Source organism: Colletotrichum gloeosporioides (assembly GCF_011800055.1).
Source record: "Colletotrichum gloeosporioides strain Lc1 chromosome Unknown consensus_17, whole genome shotgun sequence".
NCBI lineage: Eukaryota > Fungi > Ascomycota > Sordariomycetes > Glomerellales > Glomerellaceae > Colletotrichum > Colletotrichum gloeosporioides.
In genome coordinates, this window is record NW_025544662.1 from 1618466 (window position 1) to 1632363 (window position 13898).

The window sequence follows — 13898 nt, forward strand, 5'->3', positions numbered from 1 at the left end:
ACCCTTTACCATTCCATCTGCTGGTGTCCCAAGTAGCTAACCATACATCAGAGCTTCCCATCAACACACTATCACCGATACCTCCTCTCAATATCCACACCCGCTGTGCCGACTTGCCTACCTACTTGCGCCAGATTGCACCCAGACGTCAAGGGCACCGAAGCGAGACGAAGTTGTCATTACTCACAAGTCGCCCAACATGTTCAAGAGTCCTTTTGGTGCAAATGCCAATCCATTTGGCGGCGCCAGTGACGGCCCTACCAGTGGCAACGCTATCCACCGTGTTATCGAGGAGGAAGAGAATGATACGGTCACGTCTCCCACATCACCGAACTTCGGCATGAACGCTGGCACCACATTCAGCGGTCCTTTTGGCGGCGATGCCACGGACGATGCTCCGCCTTCTGCGCTTAGAAGCCCGCCGAATCCCGAAAGCTACCCTGCCCAGTACAACTTTGGCCGCCGTACCTCTGTTTCCGCTGAGTCTCTCAAACCCAGTGCCGATTCATACGACAACTGGTCTCCTCCCGTCCACGAGAAGAATAAAGAGCAATTGGATCGTCTCACAACTGCCATCGCAGGCAACTTCTTGTTCAGCCATCTAGACGATGAGCAGAGTTCTCAGATTCTGGGAGCATTGATCGAGAAACCTATCCCGGCCAAAGGTATCAAGGTAAGAAGATCTCTTCCACCACATCATTTTGTTTCACAAGTACGGTGCCTAACGTAGTACAACAGGTAATTAGCCAAGGTGACGCTGGTGACTTCTTCTACGTTGTGGAGAAGGGATCTTTCGACGTGTACGTCAACAGCAGTGGAACTCTGCAACCTGGCCCTGAGGGCATGGGCCAAAAAGTCGGAACGATCCAGGCCGGAGGCTCGTTTGGTGAACTGGCTCTTATGTACAACGCTCCTCGAGCTGCAACGGTTACTTCCGCCGAATCTGGATGCACCCTGTGGGCGCTTGACCGACTCACATTCCGCCGTATTCTCATGGAGTCTACGTTTGCACGCCGTCGCATGTATGAGAGTTTCCTCGAGGAAGTGCCGTTGCTGCAATCCCTCACGCCGTATGAGCGATCCAAGATTGCCGACGCGTTGGAAACCCAAAAATACACTCCCGGTGAAACTATCATCAAGGAAGGCGACCCGGGCCACTCATTCTACCTGCTGGAGAGTGGTGAGGCCGATGCTTACATTGGCGACAGCAAGGAAGCTGTCAAGCACTATAGCAAGGGAGATTTCTTTGGTGAGCTTGCGCTCTTGAATGACGCCCCCCGCGCCGCTAGTATCGTCGCGACGACGGATGTCAAGGTCGCTAGCCTCGGCAAGTCTGCCTTTCAAAGACTTCTTGGCCCCGTCGAAGGCATCATGAGGCGTACAAAGTACGAGAGCGTGAAGACGGGTGTCGAAGAGATGGATCCGCTGCAAGCAGCTTGAATGGCCAGTTGAGTGGATGTGCGTTTCGTTGAAGATTGGATGGCGGTTTTGGAAAGGTTGACGGTAAATGTGAAGGTTCACAACGGCGTTAGTGGAACACCTACCTTCGCTTCCTAAGAACATGGCTAGTACGAAGTCCAGATACCTGTTAGTAAAGAGTATTTTATTCATGGCATTGTTTAATTGGTTTTGAAGGACAGTTCCGGTGGTATCATTGATCTAGATGGACCTTGTTATTACAGATAAGCGTGAATGACATCAATCGTGAGGCAAGTAAGAGGTTACCCCCCAAGGCAATTCAACCTCAGCCTCCTCTTGTTCTCATTTCCTCCAAAACCTCCCTTCTCAGCTGTTCGACAGCAATCTCTGTCTCCAGTGTCCTTCCGACGCCCTTCTTCCAGGTCTCCTCCAATCCCTTCATCTCAGCCGCAACCTCTTCCTGTTGCCTCCTCCTAGCGACAGTCAAAATATCAATTTGACGTTTGGTCTCGGAAAGATCCCGTTCCATAGCCTTGAGCTCGTTCTCAAGGCTCCAATTACCGATCAACCACGCATTTTTGCCATATTTGTCCAGCAGACCCAGGTTCTGAGCACGACCATCGAGGTAAGCGTAGGAGGTGTATGCCTTGCGCAGCGAGTCGGCGAGGCGCTCGCGATCCTCTGCTGTCTTTGGCTGCCCAGAGTCTGGAAAGGGTTCTTGTGTCTGGTACCTTTCGAGGTCGATGACTTTGAGGGGCTGTTTTGACGCGACGCGCTCGAGTTCGGCTTCAATAAGGGGGGAGAAGGTAGGCTCTTTGTAAGCTGGGGCGGGAGCTGGGGAGGAGGTAGCCAGCTCGGCTCGGATCAACGACTCGGCAGCTTCGCGCTCAGCGGGCGTGGGCTCGTCATCAATGTCTGCGGGCGTTGACGGGTTAGATGGACGGCGCAGGCACGGCAGATGGGAGATCAGCAGACGTACACGGGAGGGACTCGTGGAAGGCGTTTAGCGCGCTCATTGTGTTACGGGATGACGTGAGCCGTCAGAAATGGTCTTCAGGATGGTTTTCAGTGCAAATTGACAGTTTTAAACGTCGAAAGACTGGTTGAGAGGGAGGAGGTGTAGCGTGGTATTTCGAGTCCAGGTTGCCGACGTCGACCCGGTGTCGCCTGGCAGCGACCGCGATCTGGTAGTTCAGAAATTTGGGACGTGGACGCACGAGCCCGCCCGATAGGGAGATAAGTCGGCTACAAGAAACCAGGCCCGTGCTTGGAACTACTGTGCACGGGCCACACGCGGTCGATCACTGGTCTGGGGTCCTGGTCCACTCCTCCTGCACTTCAAAACACGCTCAAGCTTGGAGGCAAACCATCCTTCGCCGCACCTAAAGCTAGCGGACTTTGGGGAGACATCCCCTGACAGCCATGTGTATGTGCGCGTGCGCCGTGCCCAACAGATGAAGCGCGCGCAGAAACCCTTGACAGCGATCGATGATGGGACGACGGGACCTGACGTGCATGCAGGACACCTGCTTGGGTCGTTTAGCTGAAGATGGGCTCGTGGATGGCCGGCCCCACCGTGTCTTTCTTTTTCTGATGTCTTCAGCAGGACGCCTTTCCTTCCTGGTGACGTACTCCTTTTTGATGCAAGAGCTAAATCTCACACTTGTGCGATGAAACCTGGAATTCCTTTGACGATTTGGAGTCGCCGAGAGACCATTATGAGGGCACTTCGGGAGTCGGCCCATGAGGCGGTTTCCATGCGCCTTCACTCCTTCTAGGCACTTTCCATCTTCAGAAATCCAGACCTCGGGAGTTGTTCTCGCATACCTTACTTCTTTCTGCTTCCATCTCTAGAAGGCAAGTCCGTCAGCGCCCGTTTTCCAGCTTTTCTGGATGGGCTGCATTTCCACCGCGTGGGAAACTATCAAGTCACCGTCGTATTCCCTGCCACACCTCGCATCCTTGGTCTGCGATGATGGAGGATGGTTCTCCAGTCGAATCTGATCGAGACCAATGGCATCCGTCAATCCAACCCGGGAGCTCAAAGCTCTTCGTAGCCGAGCAACATTCCTATTCCGGCGCTTGGTATTTGTTGCATGGACGGATCAGACGGATGGCCTCCCGGAATGCAACTCTGGGGATCCCCATGGCCTGGAGCGATCCAGGACGGCAATACGTCTTCCGCCTGTCAGTGGTAAAACTATCCCAAGCTATTAGGACCGGTGCTTCATCCGTGCCTCGCCCCAGCCGGCCTATGGACAAGTTTGGGTTGCCACCGGCCATACCGGAAGCAGTGGCCCGCCTGCGCTCTGTTCGTGATTCAGCGTTGATCTTGACCCTCTCATCGCGAATCCACCACGTGAGGGGGCTAGAGGCCGGCCGCGCCTTTGGCGCTCTTGTGGCGTCCTCCTGGGCTGAACTATCGCAAACGGCACATACAATTCCATCCTGCTCAGGGTTGATTGAAAGGAGGTCGCGCCGCGACTCGTGGAGGATAAGCCATTGCTACATGGCGACCACTTAAATGTCGCCGGTCCGTAGCCTGGGCTGGGCCAAATTCGTACCTCCTTTCTTCTATATGTTGACGTTTTTTTTTTTTTTTTTTCCACGAACGGCTCGGAAAAGCTCGCGTGATTTAACGGTCTCGATGATGCTTATGCTTGTTCTTTTTTTAACCAAGCAGATACTCCCCTGGACCTCGGACTCTTGAGGCTCCTGTCACGACGGCACCACGCGGTTGGGGAATTGATCGATTCGGACCCAACTCGGACGACACCATGAAGTCTTCACACTCCTTCGCTTTTGTAGTGTCAGCACTCCTGGCTATCACAGTACCTTTCGCTTCGGCCCAGAAGGCTGGAAGCATCACCGATGCTGTTGCTCAACTTCCAGCATGTGCGGTAAGTCTGCCCGATACCTACGTGTCTCCATTACAAGTTGCTCATATGTCTCTAGGTTACGTGTATCTTGTCAGCAATCAAGGACTCGCCTTGCGGTTTAACTAATGCAACATGTATCTGCAACGACTCAAAGTTCGAGACTACAACAGAGACCTGCATTGTGGGAGCCTGCCCCATCAAGGACACCCTTCGTCAGTCTGCCATCTCAACCCACAGGCACACGAGCACAAACTTACAAGTCCATAGATGCAAAAAATGTCTTCGAGGTCACTTGTGACAGGCCCGTCAGGGACCATAGCCCCGAATATGCACGATTGACATGGACTATGCTTGGCCTTTCGATCATCGTCGTCTTCGCCCGGTTGGTATACAAGTTCTTCTCATCGGCACAATTAGGGTGGGATGACTTATTCACACTACTTGCCTTCCTCGCCGTCCTCCCGTCCTTCATCATCAACCTTGTGGGGCTGATCCCCGCGGGTCTCGGCAAGGACATCTGGACCCTGACACCGGATCAAATCGAGAAGTTCGGTTTCTGGTTCTACTTACTCGAGCCCATGTACTTCATCCAGATGGGCTTGGTCAAAATGGCCATCCTGTTCTTTTATATGCGTATCTTCGATCGAGCTGGTCTTGCGCGTCTACTTTGGGGCACCGTTGCTTTTAACGCTGTCAACACGTTCGTGTTTCTGATGGTTGGCATTTTTCAATGCACCCCCATCCACTACTATTGGCAGAGATGGGACGGCGAACACCAGGGAACGTGTATCAATATCAACGCCGTTCCCTGGGCAAACGCCGTCATCAGTATCCTCCTCGATCTATGGATGCTTGTTCTTCCCCTTTCCAGAATCAGAACTCTCAACCTGCACTGGTGGAAGAAGCTGGCTGTGGGTATGATGTTTTGCGTTGGTACTTTGTAAGTTCCATTGTGGACTCTCCATCTCAGAAGTCTAAGGCTAACAAGACCTACAGCGTGACCATTGTGAGCATTTTGCGGCTGCGCTCGCTCGTTCAATTCGCAACATCTCAAAATCCAACCTGGGATCAGTTCGACATTGCGTTCTGGACAACACTTGAGGTCCCCACCGGCATCATCTGCTGCTGTCTACCCGCGATTCGTCTCATTCTCATCAAGACTTTCCCGAGACTGTTTGGCATGCTCACGAAACGCTACGACTCCCACAAGTACTCGGAAGACCCCTCTAGCGGAAATAACCCGAGCAAAAGCCGCAGCCGCAACCGCATGTCTCAAGGCCCTAACACTGAGTCCTCGTCGACGACTGAGCTACAAGCCGCCGTACGCAACGGCAAGGGCATCGTCTGCAGCAAGTCATTCGCTCTCGAGACTCACGACTCGAACAGCATATACGCCATGCAGGACCTCGAGTCCGGGAGCGCCAAGAACAGCATCGCGGCACAAAGCCACAGATCGACGTCAATCTCCCACACGTCTAGCGCCATGTCGGATTACGGTGGTCCCGGACGCAAGCAGTCTGGTCCTTCGTCAAGGGATTGAGCTTCAACGCTGTGCTTTACAAATGTACACACAGATCCAGCGTCTGTACACACGACGCCACAGCTCCGCATGCTAAGCAGCCGCCTTCGGGCAGCAACATGTTGTGAGCACATGAGGGTTTCTTGTGTCTTGTGTCTTTGATGAGATGCTGTACGATGAGTATTTCCCGCGAATTGATAGAAGAAACGGCCTCGGCGTTGGGAGTTATTTTCCTTCCGGTGGATTTTCCTTTGTTTGACATACCCGAAAGAATCATGAAGTCGTTGGACTAGCATACGATCAGAGAAGGCATTCGATTGTTCCTTGGCCTGACGGGGAGGGCGGCCGCCGATGTGACCGTACCCTCTCGGCCGTAAAAAAGTGTACCGGTAGTAAGCCTCCAGTACCAGTGTAATAGAAGATAGAGCATATAACACATCCGGAAAATCAAACGAGACAAAAATTTCCAAATCATGTCCGTTTAACCATTTGCTCTTTGTTATTCTGAAAATCGTGTGCATGCGGTGATGTCTATCCGCCTCGCTTCCGCCGCCGCTTGAGACAAGGTGCCCGATGCGGTGCCGACTACGCCACGTCCAAGATTGGGTGTCTTCGCCATGGCCGATCTTCATTCCACCGGTGTCCATCGGATCCGAGCCTTTGGGAGACTATTTGAGTGGGGGGTAATGCCTTGCTTGCTTCTAACGGCATAGCTTGCATCGTTAAATCAAATCGGACTGTGACTATCGTGTGCATCGGTCACCTTTCCCACTTCCCAGGATAAACATTTCTTTGTCCAAGCAATCGACTGGAGTACGAAGACCGAAGTTATAGCGGGACCCTAGAGATCAAGGCCAGTCGCTTTTGATAAAATGCGAGTGAGTAATGGATTACGTGTCAAGCGGATGGGAGCCCGAAAAAACACGGATCGGGGCCGGGTGGAATCTTGGTCCTATCACGATTTTGTTCATTGTCCAAGAAGGGTACAAGGCACTAACACACCCGGACTGAGCGCACGGGAGACCAAGAAGGCTGTATACAACTGGTTCTGCCAACCTAAGGTAGGTCCTTAGGTACCTACCTGGGATGATTCCTGTGGCTTGTTGCATCTTGCCGTGCCTTCCCAACTGGGCGAGTGGGAAGGTACAGCCTAGATGAGATGGGAAGGTGCGGCCGAGGAGCTCTTTCCCCAACTTGAACTGATATCCACCACGGCTCTTGCTTTCCAGGGTCCAGTCCTGTCTAAGGATCACACCAAAGCCTCGCCTCAACCCGCCCAAGTCCTTTCGTCCAACTAAGGTCAGGTCCGGAGCGGACTAATCAGCATCTCTACTGTCACCTGTATGGTTCAGTGTCGAGTATACCATTCCATGATCAGGAACGTTGGTTCTTGGAGAGCCGCGTCCATCGCCATGTCCGACTTTTCCATACAGGCCTTCTACAAGAAGGAGCTACCCACGTCATCGGTGGTGGCGCCCACCAAGAAACACCATCAGGATGACGGCTTTACCCGAGCGGAGGTCGAGGCCGGTAATAATCCTCTCGAAAGGCGCTGGGATCCATCCGACGAATACCATCAAGTGTGCATTGCGAATATCCAGCCAGGGCCGGCGCTTATTCGCTTCACTGGCCGCATCGTCAACTATACGCCTGCATTTCTCGACTCCAAGAACACGTATACTCGGCCAGCACACCAGCTCATTGTCAAAGATGATACAGATGCCATCGCAGTTCGTTCCCAAGTGCTCTCTGTTATTGTTTGACGTCGAGCCTGACCGTCTCTTCTAGGTTAAACTTGTACCAATTGGTGTCCCTGTTCCTCTTCTCCTAATCGGACAGCTTGTCACAGTATGGGCAAGCTGGACGGGAGCCTCAGCCAATTCGAACCATGGAAGTATCCCCTTCGTCACCATGTATACTCCCATCAACCCAGCGGACGTTGGTACCAAGCAGTTCATACAATTCATCACAGACACACCCACGACACAGAACATCGCTCGGGTGCCCCTTGACTATGAGCGTGATGATCCAAACGCTACACCGCTCCCCAACCTGATGACACTCGGCCAATACCTCAGGACAGGCCATGACACAGCTGCTGCGATCCGCCTTATCGTCTGCGTGAAGAGCATTGGATCTCGCAAGCGCGTCACGATAAATGACGGCAGAGAAGCGGAGCTAGTCGATGTCACTGTATGGGATGACACAGCGAGCTGTACGCTGACGCTGTAGGATGACAAGGCGAACTCTGCGAAGCTGTGGAAGCCCAACGATACCATTCTTCTTCTGACAAGTCCCAAGTTTAATCCCCCCCGCGAGACCAAGCCCCCCAAGACAGCAGGTGTTGGCCTCACTTACAACACCCTCATCGACGTAGACCCTGATTTTCCCGATGGCAACTGGCTTCGCCAATGGGTGAAGAATAGGGTCAAGAAGGAGTGCATCTGCATATCTTTCCCCAAGGACGTCTGGAACGCCGAGGTGGCTGTTCACGGGCCCATACGACCGCTCTTCACTCTTGCAGAGGTAGACGAGTTCGCTCGTGCTGATCCGGCGATGGATTTCACGGGCAAGCTGTGCTTGACAGTCTTAGGGATGGATTTGCTCGGGCTCTATCGAAGGAAGATGCTCTGCTGCATTGAATGGTGTGTAGCATTCAACGCGCAGCATCACTTACTTGCACGTCATGGGCAGTTGCTAATGCGACCTTTTAGCTGCGGAGTTCCCTTATATGCCAATCACTCGTCCGCAACGTGTAAGAACTGCGTGACCGAGAAGACACTCGTACTCAACCCCCGAGTCATGGGTATCCTGGTGGACGAAACGGGGTGCATCGCACAAGGGAAGCTAGTATGGAGTGAGGAGGCTTGGGGAGAGCTCTTCTTCCCCGCCGATGCGAGTACAGCGGTCGCAGCTTCTGTCCATGGAGAAGCAGACAGCACGGCAGACATCGCTCGCCCTCCCCCGTCTTCTTCCAAGTGGATGGACATCTTGCAGATGGACACGGCCAGGTTGCGGTTGCTGGAGGAGCAAATGTTGTATTCCCGTTTCACCTTGACCTTCGGCTGGTCCCCTTTCGTCGAGAGACTGTGTGTACTTGGAGTCGAGTGGTGAAGTTTGTCAGTAGGGGAACCAAAAGCGGGGGTTGCAGCTTTGTTTCGTCAGGGTGGTGTAAGGTGCTGCGCCGTTGATGAGGGGTCAGAAGGACAGGACGTAGCTTTCGAAGGTACAATTTTGCTGGAGATGATGGAAGGTGCTATTGCTCAAATCAGTCCCTAGAGGTAGTCTATGTCGCTTGTGCGGGTTAAGCAGTTCAACAAAGACATTTGAAGTTCAAAATCAAAAGGTCCGTGGTTGAGAGGTCGTCCGTCCAACTGATGGTTAGTTGCTCTTTTCGCAGCCATGACCATAAACGTTTGAGTGTCTACTTGTGAATGCAGGCTCTTTTTTGGATGAACGGCATTTAACACATATTTTTGGGACCAGAGTTTGGTACAAGGCATGGATCTATTCATCAGATCATTGGCCGTTTGTTTTAATAGTACAAGGGCAACGCTGTTCGTCGCCAGGTCATAAATCTTCGTGATACACGCTTTCATCCGCCGCCGAGGCAGTCAATCGTGAACGAGGAAGCCCCATCTCCCTTCGCTCTCTTCCAGTCTCTCAAAGCAAAGCCACTTATCGCCAATCCGTTACCGTGAAAATGAAACCTTGAGCTATCCCCGTCCTCCCATGCTGAATACAATGTGTTTGTGTTGTTGTGTTGATAACTAGTTCCTCGAGAGCGCAAGCTTGAAAAAGGGATGATGAGAACACGACTGCCTGGTGTTACAGTGGTATGAGAGGGCTGCAGCACAATATATTAAGGACGGTGTCCCGATATCAGTGCTTGGTGATCTTCTCGTCACCGTAGGAGGAACCGCCACTCTCGGAGGTCTCCGTCTTGGTCAGGTCCTCGCCATCCTCCTCGTTGGGGCCGTGGATGGACTCCTCGAAGACGGGCTCAGGCTCGTTGACGTCGAACTTGGTTTTGAAGGCCGACAGGTTGTCAGCGTAGCCGCTGCTGTTGGTGCGACGCCGCGCGTTGGTGAAACGGAAGTCCTCATCGACGACTTCCTCGCCGGCATTGCCCCTGTGAACAGTGAATGTTAGTAGATGAATTCATGGGCAATTAAGAGTGACAGACTGATGGATTAGGGGAGGTGGCAGTGCTCTGTGGCATTGAAAGGGGTCGTGTGTAAGTGGGGTAGGCAACGCAGAGAGAGGTCCGAACGTACCAGTTACTTCTGCCGCCGCCGTTCTTCTTCACCTTCTTGGGGTCGACACCCTCGTGACCATGCTTCGCAAAATAGCGAGGCAGGTGCTCTTGGGGAGAAGCAGTGCCGTCAGCCAGGGCGGCGTGGTCACGGTCGTTGTACTTGTGAGAACGAGTCACTGCGGGAGACGGTGTTAGTCGAAGTAGCCAGAACAGTTTTATACACGCAGGATGTGGACCATTGGCATGCCGCCAGAAACCATTCAATGATGATCGGGGATGTTGCTCGATGTGTAGAGACACATCGAAGATGGAATGCTTGGAAAGCACGGAGGTGACGGGGAGACGTCACGCGAAGGGGGATATGGTGCGGGGCAGGGGAGAGCTTCGGAGGGGAAGTGCAAACATACTCTTGAAGGAATTGCTGGTGAGGTACGGTTTGTGGATGTGTGTGTGTGTGTGTGTGTGTGTGTGTGTGTGTGTGTTACAGGAGAAGATTAGGTCGACGGGATTGAGTTGATGGTTACAGAGCAGATCGTCGATGTTCGCTGAGTGAAATTGCGGTTGATGTGTTGATGGATTCGAATTGTATCTTGATGGGATACGGGTGTGATGTGAGGAGGAGGAGGGGGAGTTAAGTAGACGGGGAGAGCTACACAGGATGCTTTTAAAGGACGAAGGCTTGAGAGAAATGGCGGCCTATCAGATCACGCGATCATCAGACAGCTCGCCCAATGAGGGGATGGACGGCAAGGGGGGAAGGAGGTATCTTCGCAGGAGGTCCGGAAAGGCTGGGTTGGCCGGGTTGGCTGGGTCCTTGATGAAAAGGCGGATCGCGTGACTTCGCTGCAGATGGGGGCGGACAGCTGCTGCAGCAGCTGCAACTTGCAAGGGAAGGGGCCACCTTCACGACCTGGACTGCACCGTCCAGACACGGCGCGGGGGGGAGCACTGGGACGGGGGGACGGCCGGCGTGGACTGGCCGTGGTGGAGATGGGCGTGGACTGACGCCAGACCAAACCTTCCCCTCCTGCTGCTCCAATGTCTGGGCTTTTGGCTTTCTTTCTTTGGAGGAATCTGTTTGCTGGGCCCTCTCTGTTTGAGCTGTTCCTGTCATGTCACTGTCATCCGTCCCAACCGCAGAGAGGTAGGTACCTGCTTCGTGATGCTGATCTTCCACCTCTTGCCTCAACCAATGCCCTTCAATTGATCCATGCGTGCGTCTCTCTCCCTCAGATGCAATGAAAGGCAGGCCCTTCCGTCCTCTTTCCTCGCCGTCCCGAGCTGCATTGCGGCAATCCCCTGACCACGGGAGTACAGTGACGCAAAGGGTCCACTCGGATCCGGGGTCTCAGGTACCAGCTGCGCTGGGACGGGTGGCCAGATTGCGGGGTAGTGGATACCAGTGTACCATGCACCGCTAGGCCGTTACATGCCAGCGGCCACAACAACCGCCCACCCGCTGCGCCTGCCCAAGTACCGGAGCAGCACGCGACTGGTATCGCTCGACCCCTGCTATCGAGCCATTTAGGGGCCGCAACTGATCGAAAACTGCCCATCGTCAGTGTCGTCTCATCCCGGCATGTTCCTTTTTTCGTCCTACATCAGGGCCACAATCACTGTTGTTTTGACTCAACAGTTGGCCATTTTCCTTGTCGATGCTCCAGAAACCCTTCACCGTACCGAAGGCCAGAGAATGTAGTCTGCTATGGACTGCTTTCCGACGTCGGAGCATCCCCAACGGCTTGTTGTGGCTGATTCGTTTTGGCCATGTGGCAGCTTTGCTGTTCTCGCCCGCCCTCGAGCCTGGCTCCTTGCCAATGACTCCATCGCGGCAGCCTGCATATTGGCACACATGATCATGCTCCTGCTCGGCGACTGCCGGTCCTGGCCTGTCCTGCCAACGCCAGCTCCACGTCGACTTCTTACCTAAGGCACATTCTCTTCGGACACGAAGAACTCCGCAACCACCAGCACTGACAGTTGCAAATGTGGTCTCGATGGGGTTCCTATGGGTCTCTCATCATCACCTGCTACACTGTGTACGGCATTCGACTTCTGGGTCCGCTCATTCCTCGATACGCCAGTTCCCAACGAATCTGGAATGTTGGTGCATCTGCCGGAAAATGCCCGTATGACTGCCCTTTCGCGTTTCAATGCTGCGTCCTGCGTCCTGCGTACCGGTCCCAAAGAACGAGAACCCCTGAAGCTGGCCCCGGACCGGAGGACACCAATTGACCAATGGCTCCACTCGGCTCAGTCGGAGAGCTTTCTGGAGCTTGCTCGCTGGCCTCGCAACTACGCCTCCCTCCTCGGTTCCCGAAATCGCAACCGCGTGAGCTCCCGTTACCAGCTCAGCTTATGCTTCCAGCCGCAGCTTCTCACGCAGACAGCTCGCCACTACCACCATTGCCCACCTTCTTGCTGCGTCGATGCGGCGCAGAGATCGGAGGACAGCAAGAATTGAGGCCCCGTCACCTCCACCGTCGAGAGCTTGTTCTCGTCAAACGCGCGCCCGCCCCCCTGACTCGTGAGATCGGAACCCCGCCTGTCTGTGCACCCCTCTGATCTACTATGCATCCTGGGTCTGGTGGTTTGACGCGCTTGACGTGTTTCCCATTTACCTGCCGCATTCCTCTGGACGCAGTCATCCCATTCGTCGGGTGAAAGCCGGCCGATGGAGTGTTCGACTCGATTGTCGACCTCCAACATCGTCCGGATCCGTTTGCAGAGCTTAGTCTCGGAGATGCGCACTCTATCTGGTCTCGATCTACGGTGGTATCTGTTTGTTATCTGGGTCCAAGATACGGATAAGCCATGAACAATTGTGGACTCCCAGTCACGCCAGCAATGGCGGCATCTTCGTTTCCCAGATAAGGATGCCAAAAGCAGGCTGGGAGACGCCTCTCAGGGGCTTGTGTCCACTGTTGTCAGTCATGAACTGCCTCAATGAAGGCGGGGCGCCAATATCGATAGACGGCGGAGTGAGCGAGCAGCGGAGCCTCGGTTTTCCCCACGGGTCCCGTGACCACTTTTCGACTTCACCTCCTCTCCTTCCACCTATCGACCAGTCTGGACTTCTCGCCTCTTGACGTCTTGTTGTGACTCGAATTGTCCGAATCACGCTCTTTGGCCACGGGGCACCAATTGTGCCGAAAGTGGTGATCAAGTTTCCACGTAGCATCTTCGACGCCGCACCTGAGTCATAGAACATTCGCCGCAGTTCCACATACGAAGACTCGAGATGACTCCATACCCTGACCTGGTGACATGCTCAAATTGCGCCATCTTCATCCTCCGGTGTTTGATGTCGCCATGCCCGACAGCGCTGCATGTGAAAACTTCGTGGTTTTTCTGTGGCTCGTATTGACTTCATCTACTTCCCGCGATCTGGGCCCAGGCCTCGAGGTCTTAACAGACAGCTTGCGCAGTTGCTCACACCGCCTCCCGGTAATCTTTTAATAACTTTCCTCAAAGCTTCACTTATAGAGTACGTCTTGTCTAGCTTTCTACTGTCGATAGGTTCCAGAATGTTCCGTATTGCACATGCATCGATTGTGCTGCTTCGCATCGCTGCCTCAGTTCGACTGGCACTGTGAGAAGCCCTCCGCACTCGCTGCTTGAGAAAACAGAGGCAAGTAGCAAGTCGCCATCTGGCCTTAGTCTCTCTGAGCCTCCTGTAGTGCCTTGAAGGGGGCTTTGAATTAGTCGGCCTGCCAATTACTCAAAGTAAGATCCATAGCAGGTCAACGAAACTGTGCGTCGGAACCTCAAGAGCCGAGTCGGGCTTCTGACCCAGTTTGCTCTCATCCTCTCCATGCCTTGA

The 13898-nt window shown here is 53.8% G+C and overlaps 5 protein-coding genes across 5 annotated transcripts; 3 read left to right on the forward strand and 2 right to left on the reverse strand.

The window, feature by feature from the left end:
* Positions 1–199: 199 nt before the first annotated feature.
* GCG54_00011363 (cAMP-dependent protein kinase regulatory subunit) lies at positions 200–1440 on the forward strand (the record flags this gene model as incomplete). The annotated part of the gene is made up of 2 exons (XM_045411268.1): positions 200–673; positions 739–1440. 2 exons carry the CDS (start codon positions 200–202, stop codon positions 1438–1440), a joined length of 1176 nt encoding a protein of 391 aa, XP_045268326.1.
* Positions 1441–1744: 304 nt separating this feature from the next.
* On the reverse strand, positions 1745–2435 carry GCG54_00011364 (uncharacterized protein; the record flags this gene model as incomplete). The annotated part of the gene is made up of 2 exons (XM_045411269.1): positions 1745–2334; positions 2399–2435. The coding sequence occupies 2 exons, from the start codon at positions 2433–2435 to the stop codon at positions 1745–1747; spliced, it is 627 nt and encodes a 208-aa protein (XP_045268327.1).
* A 1761-nt stretch (positions 2436–4196) lies between these two features.
* GCG54_00011365 (uncharacterized protein) lies at positions 4197–5838 on the forward strand (the record flags this gene model as incomplete). The annotated part of the gene is made up of 4 exons (XM_045411270.1): positions 4197–4319; positions 4375–4510; positions 4566–5238; positions 5295–5838. 4 exons carry the CDS (start codon positions 4197–4199, stop codon positions 5836–5838), a joined length of 1476 nt encoding a protein of 491 aa, XP_045268328.1.
* Positions 5839–7229: 1391 nt separating this feature from the next.
* On the forward strand, positions 7230–8931 carry GCG54_00011366 (uncharacterized protein; the record flags this gene model as incomplete). The annotated part of the gene is made up of 4 exons (XM_045411271.1): positions 7230–7547; positions 7606–8010; positions 8059–8462; positions 8532–8931. The coding sequence occupies 4 exons, from the start codon at positions 7230–7232 to the stop codon at positions 8929–8931; spliced, it is 1527 nt and encodes a 508-aa protein (XP_045268329.1).
* A 768-nt stretch (positions 8932–9699) lies between these two features.
* On the reverse strand, positions 9700–10390 carry GCG54_00011367 (uncharacterized protein; the record flags this gene model as incomplete). Its single annotated transcript, XM_045411272.1, has 2 exons — positions 9700–9949; positions 10095–10390. Coding segments are annotated over 2 exons (546 nt in total), but the record flags the coding sequence as incomplete, so codon positions are not given.
* Positions 10391–13898: the final 3508 nt, after the last annotated feature.